At 38.3% G+C, this 15,624-nt stretch overlaps 1 protein-coding gene across 2 annotated transcripts; it reads right to left on the minus strand.

Moving 5' to 3' along the window:
* Positions 1 to 219: 219 nt before the first annotated feature.
* Positions 220 to 15,247, minus strand: b9d1 (B9 protein domain 1). 2 transcript variants are annotated; one of them, XM_048609390.1, is made up of 5 exons: positions 15,136 to 15,241; positions 14,651 to 14,747; positions 6,652 to 6,714; positions 4,368 to 4,435; positions 220 to 2,729 (listed from the first exon to the last, which is right to left on the minus strand). In XM_048609390.1, exons 1-5 carry the CDS (start codon positions 15,170 to 15,172, stop codon positions 2,608 to 2,610), a joined length of 387 nt encoding a protein of 128 aa, XP_048465347.1. In that variant the 5' UTR covers positions 15,173 to 15,241; the 3' UTR covers positions 220 to 2,607. The 2 variants fall into 2 exon arrangements, with proteins under 2 accessions (XP_048465347.1, XP_048465348.1); XM_048609391.1 differs by lacking the exon at positions 14,651 to 14,747 and having other exon boundaries at positions 15,136 to 15,247.
* Between the last annotated feature and the right edge of the window lie 377 nt (positions 15,248 to 15,624).

Below are 15,624 nucleotides of genomic sequence, written 5' to 3' on the forward strand. Positions count from 1 at the left end.
ATGATGCTGGAAGCAGGCTGCTTTTTATGGTATTGTGCTCAACTGTCATTACTGTATAATATAATTTATCATTTGTACTATTGTAACATATGTTCTGTATTTTATTTTCTATGTATTGGTTTTGTAGCAATTCACACAAAATCTTATTGTTTATGCCATTTGAACAGCAGAAAAGATCCAGGGGCCTGTTGCTTAAATGAAGAAATTAAATTGTTGGTATCTGTTACCATGGTTTGCATACTTCATTTATTTTCTTTAAATCCTTAAATGAATATTTATATTGCTGAAGGTTACTAATTTTATACAAGTTCCACATTTGTTATGCCTTATTAACAATGTAATACCACATTATATACAGATATAAAACTGCAGTATTGACAATTGAACATTAATCGCAAGTATTAGACAGTGGTGTTAACAAATGTTATGCTTGGGGGGAGAAAGGTACAGTACAATAGTGATTGCACTCCAAAACTAAATAATTTATTGTGATTTCATGTGGGACATCCTCAGGATGTGATGAGTTGCTGACAAAATTTCAACACTACTTTACTTTATGTAATCCTGGCCAATAAAAAGGTTTTAACATTTTAGCCTGTATTTTCATAATATTCAAGTGACCTGCCATTGTAATTTCCTGAACCACTTAGAAAAAATTGTTAGAATACTCTTTCTACAATCTGTTTACCTTATGCTGTTCATGTGATCTTTAAATGTACTCCACCTTCAGGAACCTGTGTGTTCCTGAAATTCCTGCATTCAATAGCCTTGTAGGATGCTTCCTGTCTGACACCTGTTAAAGCCTTCTGTTTCTTGACCTTTTCTGCTACTAACTTCTAAACCACTTTGGACCTTTGAGACTGCTAACTAGCAGTACTGCTGGTACAGATCTTTTCTATGATTACCCTGCTTCTCTTTTTGGGGAGGGAGGTAGGGGTGGGAGAGATAACCTGCAGACTTCATCTGAAAGGTTCTCCTTTATTAAAAGGGTGAGAAGGAAACAGGTTTCCTATGTCGTAGGACACCCTATTAGGAGGCAATCGACCATTTTTTTTTCTCTCCTCAATCATTTGTATCTGAGCATTGAAATATTCACCCGAGATTTTTAAAAAGCCCCATTCAAATGTGTATTAACAGATTTCCAGACAATGTAGAGCCACACTTAAATATTAAAATTTGAAACAAACTGACATTCCTTTCTTAACACCTAATACAGGATTACAAATAGTCATATAGTCTTTGGTCCACTTTAGAACTGAAGTTTCTAGATCTTATGGTCTTATGTCCTGAGCCTTCACAATAAGAATCATCAGTCATTGGGGTGTACTCGGCATTGTACACAATACTGATTTCTGTGAAAGACAGAACACCTTTTCTGGTTTGATGATGGCAAAATTTGGTTACGAAAGTTATTTGTTACCTTTTTAATCACCATCACACATCATGGAACACGCTACACTTTCTGACTGAGTGCATCCCTGTTGTGCCATGAGCCATTTTACAAAGATCTTGGTGTACCCTACACTGGAACAATTTGATTCATAATATTGATGATACTTCTGCTATCTCACAGAAGGCAAAAGGTTTTCTCCATATTCTGAATTTTTTAAAATGATTGTCAGTCTCATTGCTGACAGATGTGTAAATCTGAGAATAGCCCTAACAGTGCGAAAAACAGAAAAATGACTAGAAAGTAACTCAAATTCTGTGGTTGTATTTGTTTCCAAAAGAGCTCAATTTATTGATAACTCCTACCTTCTTAGTAAGTTTTTTTTTATGTAAAATGTACCATGCAACTATAATTACTGGATAATCTATTTAATGCTTCATCAGATGCATTTTTTATACAAAAACAAAAGTCAAGAAACAATTTTTGGTTAATGAAGTTGGATGTTTGTGCTTCAGTCGTCATTGGAATCCTTTTTACCAATTTAAAACGTCTGATATAGAACAGGATGAATCTTCACGTGGTTAGTATGAAGTCAAGCAAGAATGCTACTACTGAGCCACAGCTAAAGTGTGAGAGAAATTGAGAAAAGAGTGAGGCATTGTGCTGAAACCTTTATGGCCTGGAGAAGATTTTTCTAATATATCTTGCTCATAATGAGGTCAGCTTTATACTTAAGATGATGACTTTTTTGTGGATAACCAAATGAATCATCAACATGCAGAATGGAGAGGGCAGGTGGACAATTTTTTTTTCCTTGTCTCAAAATCCAGCAAAGAATGAAATACAAAATGGCTGATCTTGATCGGAACAGTTGAATAATTCTAGGTCATATCTACATCTGCAAAGGACGTCAAAGTCATCTGCAAAGTATACTCAACTTTTTTCTGATGATCAATTGTTAATTATATTTCAGAAGACTGCAGTTGCAGAATTACAACTAGATTCATGTGGGATCTGATATTGTCCTTGGACCATGCTATTTAACTACATGCTTTCCTGATCAGAGAATCTGAGTAGCAGCTAGTAACACTGATATTTTATAAACAGTAGACTATAGGCAGTAACATGCATTTTCTAAATATGACCTTAATTAGTTTAATAAAAAACACATTTCAGAATAGTAGCAACAATTTTCAATTTATTGTTTCCCATTGTATTTAGAATCCTGTATTGTCAGATATCTGATTAGTAGGGATTGAATCATATCCAAGTTTCTTCAAGTCCTTGGTGACGATGTTGAAAGAGATGGTTACGTAGCCTTGTGACAATACTCTTGTAACTAAACATGCAAAAGAAAACAACAAATATTCCATTAACGATTGCTGTAAAAGGTGAAAACATGACCTAATTACATCCTTCTGTACAGAGAAATACTTGTTCTGTTTGTTGCTTGCAGAGGAATGCTCTCTTCCTACCATGAGGAAAAAAGGGCATTAGTGGAGATGAGGTGACAGAGAAGCAACAGCTTATTAGTATTACTGCTAAACTGTTAATCCAGAGACTCAGGTAATGTCCTGGGTTTGAATAATTAATTACAGATTTTTATTTAAGAGTCTAATGATAACTGTGAAGCTTGCCATAAAAGCCCATCTGGTTCACTGCTGTGGCTCTAACTTCTCCCTATAACCCCAATCCTGGCAACATTCTTGCAAATCTTTTCTGAACCATATAAAACTTAACAACAGCAGGGTGACCAGAATTGTACACAGTTTTCTAAAAGTGGCCTCACCATTGTCCTGTATTACCACAACATAACTCCTATCCTCAATGCACTGACAACCAATGAAGGCAATTGTAGCAAATGCCCTCTTCACCACCCTGTCTACCTGTGCCCCTAGGTCTCTTTCTTCAGCAACACTCTCCAGGGCCCTACCATTAAGTGTATAAGTTCTGCCCTAGTTTGCCTTACCAAAGCAACACCTCACATTTATCTAAATCAAACTCTAACAGATGGCCCAATGCATTCTGAGAGAACCTTCTTCCCTATCCACAACACCACCAATTTTGATGGTATCTGTAAACTTACCAAGCATACCTCCTATATTCACTTCCAAATCATTTATATGGTAGACCCAACACTGATCCTTGCAGTACACCATTGGTCACAGGCCTCCAGTCCAAAAAACGACACTCCACCACCCTCTGTCTTCTACAGTTAAGCCACTTTTTGTATCCACCACTTTTGTATCCGGTTTGCTAGCTTCTTCCCCCCCCTTCCATATTCTTTAACTTTGCTAACCAGTCTACAGTGTGGAACCTTGTCAAATGCTTTGCTGAAGTCCATAAAGACACCATCTACCACTCTCTGCCTTCATCAATCTTCTTTGTCACCTCTTCAAAAACTCAGTCAAGTTAATGAGACATGATTTCCCAAGCACAAAGCCATGTTGATTTGTCCCTGATCAGTCCTTGCCTTTCTAAATGCATGTAAATCCTGTCCCTCAGGCCCAAAGGTCTGTAGTTCCTCACCACATCAGTCACCCTCTGGCACCTCAGCCATGGCCGGAGATGATACAAGTATCTCAGCAAAGGGTCCAGCAATCTTTCTCCAGCTTCCTACAAAGTTGGGGTACACCGGGTCAGGTCCTGGGGATTTTATGTACCTTTAACTGTAGCCTGATAACCCCATTCCAAACTGGGGCAAACATAAGCGGTGAACTTCACTCCAGTTTTGGGAGTCAGAGCAGTGTGAGGGAAAGAATCTGAACAAAAATCAAACAAGATGCTATAAAACCGTTACTGTGATAGTCCATGTGCTATATCATTTCTATAAAGGCATCATTTTCCCTAGTGTGTATAACATTCAGAAGTCACTGCTTGTCAAATTACATAATTTGATGATATGAAGCTACCAGCCCTGTGCAGCAGAGCAGTTTCACTGGTAACGTGTAAACTGAAAATATTCATTGACTCAAACCTTCTCTTCCTTCTCCTTGTGCAACCACTTTAGGATCTGTAAATTCTGGGCGCCTTCCCATGAGCCAGCTAAACAAAAAGAACAAAACATTGTGTAGTGTCATAATCTCTGATAACGGTCCAAGGAAAGTCATGTCTTTAAAAGTTGGAGAAGATATTCCTTCTGTCAATTCACATTTGCTACATTGTAGCAAGTTGGAGATGGTCTGCAAACTCTTAATTTGGCTAGTTCCCTGAGCTTCCATGCAGGTAGAATTCTGACAGATTGCCTCTTATAGAAACAGCCCGTCATGTGTAATTTTTTAAACAAACCTGTTGAGTTGTTACACACCTCCTGGAGTAGGTGGGACTTGAATGCAGACCTCAAGAGTTCCATTTCTGCTGCCACAAAGACAGGTCACACTTGGGCTTGAATTGAGAATTGAACCCAGTGTGTGACTTATCAAATTAACCACTTGTGCTGCACCTTGTCATAAAATAGCTCAGCAGTGTTCACTATTTAAACAAAAATGAAGAGACTTTGGAAAATATTAGAGGATGTTTTGTATTGCTGTAATAAAATCAATTGAGAGTTAGAAAATTAGGTTTTAAAAGAAATAAAAATGCCAGTTCAAACCCCTTATTGCATTACTGTTGGAAAAAAACTAGGACTCAAAATACAGGAAGCAGTTTTCTATAATTCAGTTAGGATTCTCAGCCAAGCTTCCATTATCCTTAAAATAATAGATCCACTGAAACTGTCTCCAGAAACCTAAGCAGCATGCATGGGTAAATGTAATCATGTTCTTGCAAATCATGGCTGCTACTCAATATGCAAATAAAGGCAGAAAGTGAAAATGTCATATGCTTGTAAACACTTCATGAGACAAGTAAAAATTCAGCATAAATCTTGACTGAGATTCACAAAATGTGGAGTCTCAAATGTCCACAATGCAACAGAAAAGAATGCATGGAAATAATTTAGTCTACATCATAGAAAGACACGTTGTAAGGACACAGTCATATTTTAATTCACTATTCCAAGGTTCTTGATAATGTGCTCTTGTTAGAGTACAGAACAAGAATATTACCAAATTTTTAAAAGTGAAATTTCCCATCATTTGAAAAATTCAGATGTTTGTTACAATCATAATTTGATCAAACGGAACTATCAGTATTGCATCAAACCTCAGCATTTGGGATTATTGTCGCTGCCATATTGCAGATCATTATTCTATTGTGTTAATGCACTTACAACTCAATCTAAAATTTGGGGAAATGAACTCCCTCTGTTATTGAGGTGAACAGGTTTGTCATTAGCAATCCAGACACTAATTTATCCCTATTTTATTGATTAACATGCACACGTTTAGCTCTATTTGCATTAAGTTCCCTCTCACGCTTCAACTTTACCAGCTTGTACACCAATTTATCTTTCCTATGACAAGTCTTTTTCAATTTGTTGCTTCAATTGCTTTCCAATCTCTCACTTATGTGAGCAAACAGTATAATACATTGGTGGAATTTTAACAAACTATAACTAAATCAAGACCAAGTATGATTAGAGGGATACCTCCTTAGGGCTGTTCTGACATGCAACACAGATTGAGAAACAAGGCAGAGGCCTAGAATTTTCAAAATTGCAGTACCATCATCTACTTAAAAGCCTGAATGCCAATTTAGGACTCAACTGTAGGCATTTATACCTCACCTGGTTTCAGCTAATCATCCATCAGTAACCCATTATTGTGGAGCAGGACTATCCATGGCAGAGAACTGCCATGTTCTGAATGTCCATTGAGGATTCTGCCAGGACCTGACTTGCAACACCACTGGAAAATGTTGCTGAATCCAAACACTGACAAGCAGTCAGATATTGCATGATTCTCAAGAGATGGAGAGCTGCTACAAAGGCATCAGTTTTTATCTACCAGGCCCATGTCCCTGTTTTGCCATTTGATATGATCACTGGTTATCATCCAACTCGGCACCCTGTTTCCACTAGTCCATTCCCAACTGCCCACAAAAGATGCTTTCGGACTACCTTCTTGAACCACCGCAGTCTGAGGTGATTGTTACTGTACATTTGGAAATAGTTCAAGGGAGGGACAGGAGGATGAAGCAGCTCAAAAGATGGGAGGTAACAAATCAATACGGAAGTTTTTGATCATTTGTAATCAAAAATAAAAACGCTGGTAAATTGTTAAATAGATATGACAGTACAAGCATAAAAACCTTAGTACAACGCTTTAATATTCTATTTGGAACTGACCTGACTAAATTATGACATCCAGAGATGTAATTACCTTGTAAATTTTTGCAGCTTAGATGAAGACTCTGGGACAAACATTGGAACAGTTCTTTTATGCCTACAAATAAAAACAAATTCCCAAAATAAATTGCCAATGCAAATAATATGTCATTTTAAACTTTTTTGTGCTGTAAAGTTGTATTATTCTATGAATATTGAAAACATTTAAAATGTTAATTATACCTTTTATACAAGATTAGACCATAACTAGGCATTAAGCCTCCTTTACTGAGTAATAGAAATTTGGAAAATATGAACAGGAGTAGGCCACTTCACCCTTAGAGCTTGTGCCACCATTCAATGTGATCATGGCTCATCATCCTGATTCTGCTTTCACCCCAAATTCTTAGATAGTGTGGTTGGTTTGCTCGCCAAGCGAGTTTGTTAGTTCGCAGATGTTTCATTACCCTGCTGGGTAACATCAGTGCAGCCTCTGATGAAGTGCTGTTGCGTTTTCCCGCCTGGAATTTAACCCCTCAGGTCTGTTGGAGTTGATTACCTCATTTCCTGTTTTCCTTCACAGTGGTGTGTATATATAGGGTCTAATTCCAGCTGTTTATTGACGGCCTTCTTGGTGGAGAATTAGGCCTCTAGAAATTCCTGTGCTTGTCTCTGATTGGCTTGTCCTAGGATCCTGATGTTGTCCCAATCGAACTGGTGGTTCTCCTTATCCGTGTGAGTGGAGATGAGAGTACTGGTCATTTTTTTTGTTGCTAGTTGGTGTTCATGCATTCTTGTGACCAGTTTCCTTCCTGTCTGCCCAATGTAATGTTGGTTGCAGTCCTTGCATGGAATCTTGTATATTACGTTGGTTCTGTCCACAGTGGGTCAGGGGTCTTTGGTTCAAGTTAGCGGTTGACGTAGGTTTGTGAGCCACTCTGATGCCCAATGGTTGTGGGAACCATGAACCCCAACTAGCAACAAAAAGACATGACCAATACTCACTCGTCCAACCACAGCATCCGTAACCTGAGCTACAAATCTACTCAAGAATCTTAGATCTAGTCTTTTGGGCTAAAAGGGATCAGTCACTTTCACTTTCTTGAAAAGATTAAATGTTTTTGGTCTGAAATACTTTCTGTGGCAGAGAATTCCACAGACTCACCACATTCTGAGTGAAGAGATTTCTTCTCATCTCAGTGGTAAATGGCCTAACCATACCTTTAGACGGTGACCGCTGTTTCTAAACTGCTTGGTCATTGGGAACATCCTTCCTATGTTTACTGTCTAGTTCTGGTAGAATTTTATGGGTTTCTGAGACCTCTCCATATTTTTCTAAACTAACGAATATAGGCCTGTCAGTCCAGTATCTCCAAATGTCGGATCCAACAACACTACTGCTTATGTTCACATTGATTGTAGGAGCTACAATCAATGACATTGATTGCTGCAAGAAATACACCAATTTTTACAAGTGATTTTTCAATTTATTTCACGAACAGAAAATCAACAAAAACAAAACTAATGCATTGGACATGGCAAAGGCTTTGGGTCTTGACAGCCGATGATGTTGAAGAAGCTTCATACTGGAGCTAACTGCCCTACTTGCCAAGCTTCCAGGACAGGTATTGCCCAGGATCATCCTTTTTATTTAGTAACAAAACAGGACAACTTAACATAATCCATCCACCTTATTATCATCATCAATAAAGGGACGTAAAGCAGCATCATAAATCCCAACAACTGGCACCAGTAACTAACTCGCACATACTATTTCAGATTCTGACACTGGAGCAGGAACTGACCTTTCAACATGTCAAGCCTGCCCTGCCATTTAATTTGATTATGACAGATCACCTATCTCAACCCCAATTTCCCACACTATCCCAACATCCCTTTATGTCATTAGAATCCAGAAATCTACCTTTTTTTTTGTCTTAAACATCCTCAATGATGAGCCTCCACAGCCCTCTGGGATACAGAATTCCCAATCTCAAGTGATTATATTCCTCATCTTGATTCTAATGTCTTGCCCATTATAATGACACTAAGTTCACTGGTTCTAAACTCACCAACCAGGGACTATATCCTGTCTACATTCAACATATCATGTCCTGTTAGAATTTTGTATGTTTCAATGAGATCACCACTCATTCTTCAAAACTCTGAATGAAGCATAGTCTCCTTTAAATTCTACTCTTAAAACAGTTCTGCCACCCAGGGATTAGTCTGGTAAACCTCCATTGCACTCTCCCTCTATTCCAATTATATCCTTTTTTTTTTAAGACCACTAAAACTGTATACGATATAGTAGTTCATCTATAATGCGATAGTTGTGTTCTTGTGTGACGTTGCACTATAGAAAATCGCTACCCCTGTACAGCAGAAAGTCTGCATTCTCCAAACAGTCTCCACTATTCGTCAATCGCATTACAGTTCAATCGTGTCAACGAAACCCTTATTATAGTAGAACTACCTCCAGGTATAGTCTCACCAAGGGTTGATACAATTGCAGCAAAACATCTTTACCTCTGCACTCAAAACCTCTTGCAATGGAAGCCAACATACAATTTGCCTTTCTTATTGCTTCCTGCACCTAAATGCTTTTCATGACTCGTAACAAGGATATCTAGGTCCCTTTAGACATCAACACTTCCTGCCCTCTCACCATTTTAAGGAATAGAATCCCTACAGTGTGGAAGCAGGCCATTCAGCCCATCAAGTCCACACCAACCCTCTGAAGAGCATACCCCTACAGACCCATCCCATCCCTGTAACCCTGCATTTCCCATGGCCAATCCACTCAACCTGCACATCTTTGGACATGGGAGGAAACCCACGCAGAGAAAGTACAAACTCCAAACACAGTCGCCCGAGGCTGGAATTGAAGCCGGATCCCTGGCACTGTAAAGCAGCAGTGCTAACCAGTGAGTCACTGTACTGCCCCTAAATACTTTGACTTTCCTACCAAATTGCATAACAGGGCATGATATATTGAATGCAGATTGGATACGGCACCAGTTGGTGAGTTTAAAGCCAGCAAAACATAGTCTCAGTATAAAGGGTAAGATTACTTTATTCAGAATATATTCTATCTGCTTATACGGTTCAAATTCCCTTGATGCCTCCTTATATCCTCATAATTTTAATATTTTTACCTAGTTTTTGTCATCAGCAAACTTGGAAACACTACACTTGGTCCCAACATTCAAATAATTTATACAAATTGTGAACTGCTGTGGCTACAGTACTGATCGTTGTGACAGCCCACTAGTATCAGCTTACCATCCTGAGAACAGGCCATTTATTCCTACTGTTTTCTGTCAGTTAGCCAATTCTCAATATATACCAGTATCATCTTATGTACCTTAATTTATTAGCCTCACATGTGGGACTTTGTCATTAGGTTTCTGAAAATCCAAATAACACCACATCCTTTATATTTATTGCAAGTAACAGCTTCAAAAATTATTATTTTTAATTCATTCATGGGTGTCACTGACTGGGCCAGCATTTACTCCTCACCCCTCATTGCCCTTGAGGTGGTGGTGAGCTGCTTTCTTGAACTGCTGCGGTCCACTTGCTGCAGATAGACCCAGAATACCATCAGGGGAATTCCAGGATTTTGACCCAGCGACAGTGAAGGAACATCAATATATTTCAGAGTCAGGATGGTGAGGAGCTTGAAGGGAAATTTGCAGGTGGTTGTGTCTCCATGTATCTGCTGCCTTTGTCCTTACTAGACGGACATGGTTGTTGGTTTGAAATCTGCTGTCTAATAATCTTTGGCAAATTTCTTCAGTGCATCTTGTAGGCAGTACACATTGCTGCTATTGAGCACTATTGGTAGAGTGACTGAAGGTTGTCGATGTGGTGCCAATCAAGTGAGCTGCTTTGTCGTGGATGGTGTCAAGCTTCTTAAATGTTGTTTGCTCATCCAGGCAACTGAAGAGAATTCCATCACATCACTTGTGCCTTGTAGATGGTGGTCAGGCTTTTGGGAGTCCAGAAGTGTATTGTTCACCTAGCCTTTGACCTACTCTTGCAGTTATAGTATTTGTATGGCAGGTCCAGTTCAATTTCTGGTCAATGGTTGATAATGGGGAATTCAGCAATGGTAATGCTACATAATATTTAAGGGTCAGTGATTAGATTGTCTCTAACTGAGAGAGTCACTGCCTGGCTCAAATGTTACTTGCCACTTTTCAGCCCAAGCCTGGATATTGTCCAGGTCTTCTTGCATTTGGACATGGACTGCTTCATTGTCAGAGGAATCATGAATGGTGAACATTGTGCAATCATCAGCTAACATCCCCATTTCTGACCTTACTATTGACAGTAGTTCATTGGTGAAACAGCTGAAATGATTGGGCTGAGGGAGTTCCCTAAGGAACTCTTGCAGAAATGTCTCCAAGATGAGATTACTCACTTCCAACAACCACAACAATTTTCTTTTGTGCTTGGTATGAATCTAACCAATGGAGAGCTTTCCCGCAATTCCCCTTGACTCTAATTCTCCTTGTTGTCACACTCTGTCAAATGCAGACTTGTTGTCAAGCGCTGTCACACTTGCCTAACCTCACTAAAAAGTTTGACAAACATTATTTGCCTTTCATTATTCCATGCTGACTCTGTCCAATCAGATCACTTAAGTATTTTAGTTACCCCTTCCTTTCTAATACATTCAAAAGTTTCCCTACAATGACTTCAAACTGCAAAGTTTGTTATTTAACATTTACTCTCCCTCTTAACTTATAAAATTGTGTCAGCAGGAACCTTTCCAGAATCTGTAGAATTTTGAAAGATAACCACCAATGCATCTACTATCTCTGTGGTGACCTCCTTCAACACTCTCAGCAATCCCTCATTTGGACCAGAGGGATTTATGAATCTTTAGTCCATAATTTTGAGAGCTGTTCATAATCATGTCTTAGTTCAATAGTACTTCTTGGAGGTTTCTATATTTTCATCTGAAGATAAACACTGTGTAAATTATGAGATAGTAAGAACTGCCGATGCTGGAGTCAGAGATAGCACAATGTGGAGCTGGAGGAGCAGGAAAGTTGACGTTTTGGGTCGGCACTCTTCTTCAGAAAAAATTGTGTTTTTCTGCCATTTCCCTAATTCTCCATTATAAATTCTTCTGTCTGCCTATAACAGATTCACATTTATCCCTGCTAATATCTTCTTGGTTTCACGTACATAGAGATGTTTTACAGTCCACCTTTTAGGTTTCTTGCTAGTTTGCATTTGTGTTCTCTCATTCTTTTCTTTATCAGATTCTTGTTCATCCTCTGAATTCTAAATTGCTTCCAATTCTTAGGCTTACCACTTCTTCTGGCAACCTTATAATTCACCTCCTTTGATCTAATGCAATCTAACTTTTATTTTGTTAGCCACAGCTGATTCACCTTTTCCTCTAAGTTTTTCTGTCTTGGAAGAATGTATATTTGTTGCAGACTGTGTAAAACTTCTTTAAATATTAACCATTGCTTGTCTACCATCAAATCTTCTAAGTTATTTTCCCAAACCACTGTAGCCAACTTGCCATTTTGCCTTCATAGGTTCCTTTATTCAGGTTTAAGACTTCAGTTTCAGAATTAACTACATCATGGTCTATCTACACTTCTCATTGTTGTGAAAAGGCAGCCAACATCATCAAGAAGATACAAAAGCTTAAACATGTACCAACAGATTAAAGAACAGCTTCTTCCCTGCTGTTATTAGACTGCTAAATGGACCTCTCAGATTTCAAATCTAATGTTGATCTTGCTTTAGTACTCTTCCTGTGCAGCCATAACTTTGTATGCCTCATTCTGTTCAATCATTCCATGATCTGTATGTCCTTGTATGTTATTATCTGCCTGTATTCCATGCAAATCAAAACTTTTCACTGTACTTGGTACATGTGACAAAATTAAATCAAATCAAATAGTGTAAAATTCTATTATGTTCACAACTTCCCAAAGGCACCTTTACAGCAAAATTATTAGTTAGCCCTTTCTCATTATTCAATTCTAAAATATAACCAGATCGCTAGATGGCTCTTCAATGTAGCTCTAGAAATCCAGTGCATACACACTCCAGGAATTCATCCTCTGCAGCCTACGCACTGATTAAGTTTCCCCAGTATCTTATGATGCAGGATGTGTGATTGAGATATATTGCATATAATTTATTTTGTAATATTGAATTTTGAACTAGTGGCATATGGGTTTTCTGTGTGAGGGTATGATGTTAATGATTAACTTACAGATATTTCTGTAGCCATGGTCATTCTTTTTTCTTAAAGTAGTCAGTGCGTGTTTGGGGATGCTAATGGGAGTTTTATTACATTGGGAAGCACAGAAAATTCAATATGATTGTAGCTGATTATCCAAGTCAGTATCCCATTCCCATTTTCTCCACGGAAATATAATTTTTATGTCTATCTCCTTCTCAAAAACATTCAATGTTTCTGTCTCAACTGTTTTCTGTGGCAGAGAATTCCACAGGCTCACCACTCTAGTTTGAAGAAATTGCTCATCTCATTCTCATATTGTCTATCTGTATCCTTGTCTGTGACACATAGGTCTTGACTCCCCAGTCACCAAGAACGTCCTAGGTTTATCTTGTCTAGTCCTGTTAGAATTTTATAAGTTTCTATGAGATTCCCCCTCATTCTTCTAAACTCAAGCAGCCCTGCCATCCCAGGAATAAGTCTGGTAAACCTTTGCTGCACTTCCTCCATAGTCAAAACTGCACACAATATTCCAGAAGTGTTCTTACCAAGGCACTATACAACGGCAGCAAGACATCCTGCTTCTTTAGTCAAATCCTTTCACGATGAAGGCCAACATGACATTTGCTTCTTCACCTGTATAAGGACAGCCAAATCTCACTGTACTTTCTCCCTTCCAAATCTACTGCCATTAAGATAATCTGCTCATTTTTGCTACCAAAAAGTGGACATTTATCCACATTATATTTCATGTGCCATGCATTTTCCCGCTCACTCAACAAATTACACTAAAGCAACCCTATGTCCTCCTCACAGTTCAATCCTCCTACCCAGCTTTGTGTCACCTGCAATATTTTAGATATTATATTGAAGGCTTTCAGATAGAAGATTCTGGAAATTTTTGGGGACTTGTGGGAAATCCATAGCTTTAGAAAAAAAATGCTTTTTAGTTTGTTTGGAGCAGAAATGCTGAAGTCTTGGCTGAAACTGGATAAAGTCGGTTCTGCTATAACACATGTTTCTTTAATGCAATTGAAGAATTTAGACTGCTATTTGTATAACGTAAACTTTCCTTACCTGTATTGGCTATAATGCAATTCCAGCCCCATTAGTTTAAATGGTGTGGCTATTGCGCGATTTTCTTATAACGCAAGATCACACAAGAATGGAACTATCACATTATAACAGAACTCACTGTATGTAAAAGTTACTCCTGAGAAAGGGAGCTAGCTTAGGGCAGTTAAATAGTTTACTTCAGTGTAAGTTTAGTTTATGCACTTCTTGTCTCGAACTGTTGGTTACAACTCTGAAGGGGTTATTTGAAACTGAGGTGATCTAAGCTCAGTTATGTAAAGGCTCCAGGAAGAGGCTATCAGATTTTCAAAATGCTGCACTGAGGCCACAGTTAAATTAAGTCCTATAGATATGAAACAGAAGGGAATTCTCTCTGGAGAGAGTAGTGAAAGGAGAGATTTTGAGATTAATGAGATTATGGATTTTACTATGTGCTTCAAAATTTTTAAATTTGTGTTGTATGTAAATAGTTTGGTTTATTCTATTTTACCTCATGTAATCTTCTGTTTTATTGTTAAATCTGAATCTGCAACATTATATGTCTACGTTTTATGAAAGACCATCTTGTTAAAATCAGAAAAAACATATGATCTATCAAGAAAGGTTTCAGTCTGGGTTCAGAATCTGCAAACTGAAGTCGCCCATTATTACTATACGTTATATGCGGCTCTAATTTCTTGATTTCCTTCACTGGATCTATGCTTCCAAAATTGTTTGACTACCAACCATGAGTTTGTTTTTAAAGAAAGATCTGACTCACCTTCCAGGAGTTGTGGGAACATGAACACTTCCATAGCCACGGACCACATCATTTCCGAACAGATCAGCACCATACACACTTATAACTATCTGCGGCCCTTAAGAGAAGAAAGAAAAGCTAGGTGCTCAGCTATCATGCTTCAAATGACTTGTATCCGCAATAAATGGCCAAAATGTCCAGATCAAAGTCCCACATCAGGATGTCAGTCACAAAGGTATGTCATAACATGTCCAAACAGGTTGCTTAAAAAAAATTAGTGGAGGGTCTTGCAGGACAGTGGTCGTGTCCGTACATCATGGTCAAAGGTCTAGTTCAAGTCCCACCTGACCCTGAGGTTGCATCATATCCTGTCTTAACTGGTGAATTTAGAAATAACTTTTCTTGAAGGCACTCCTATTTCATGAAATGTCTAAGTGATGTTTTCAAGGTTGTCATATTTTGTTTAAAAGTAAAATATTTTCTGATTTAAAACAAAAGACACTTACAGCCAAATGGATTGGTGCTCTTGAATGTGATTTCCATTGGAAAGTTCCATACGAAGCATTGATTGCAATCCCTATTTTTAGAGGTAATCTGGGATATCCCTTCCTCCAAACCCTAAAAAGAAGAAAGTCAAAACAAAAAAAGAAGTTACTGCTACAAAGAGCAGTACACATTTTACTGAAGATAGACATCCATTCCATATGTCTTATGCAGCTGCTGATATTCCATGACTGACTGCCTGATGCCTTCACGTGGAAGAATTACTGAATTGGGGAACTAGTTGCTGAGGTTGTCTTGCAACCCATCTGTCCACAAGTTATTTTTGGAACTTTGCTGGAAAAGACAGTAGCAATACCAGTTCAACATACATTTCTATGAAGGGAGTTAATTTTTTTTTTTAACAGATGGATAGTACTAACAGCTATCCTTGGCTTGTAATCATCTAACATTATTATATGCAGTCTTTACTGGTTCTCTACTGCTCTCTGACG

The sequence above is a fragment of the Rhincodon typus genome, chromosome 21, assembly GCF_021869965.1.
Source record: "Rhincodon typus isolate 14 chromosome 21, sRhiTyp1.1, whole genome shotgun sequence".
NCBI lineage: Eukaryota > Metazoa > Chordata > Chondrichthyes > Orectolobiformes > Rhincodontidae > Rhincodon > Rhincodon typus.

What these genes read in the sequence shown, in the direction of transcription:
- b9d1 (XM_048609390.1), bottom strand. Translation starts at nt 15,172, where the DNA reads ATGGAAATCACATTCAAGAGCACCAATCCATTTGGCT. An exon ending in GTTCCCACAACTCCTGGAAG is followed by an intron (nt 6,715 to 14,650) that starts GTGAGTCAGATC and finishes TTTTATTTGTAG; the next exon opens with GCATAAAAGAACTGTTCCAA. An exon ending in ACAAGGAGAAGGAAGAGAAG is followed by an intron (nt 2,730 to 4,367) that starts GTTTGAGTCAAT and finishes TTGCATGTTTAG; the next exon opens with TTACAAGAGTATTGTCACAA.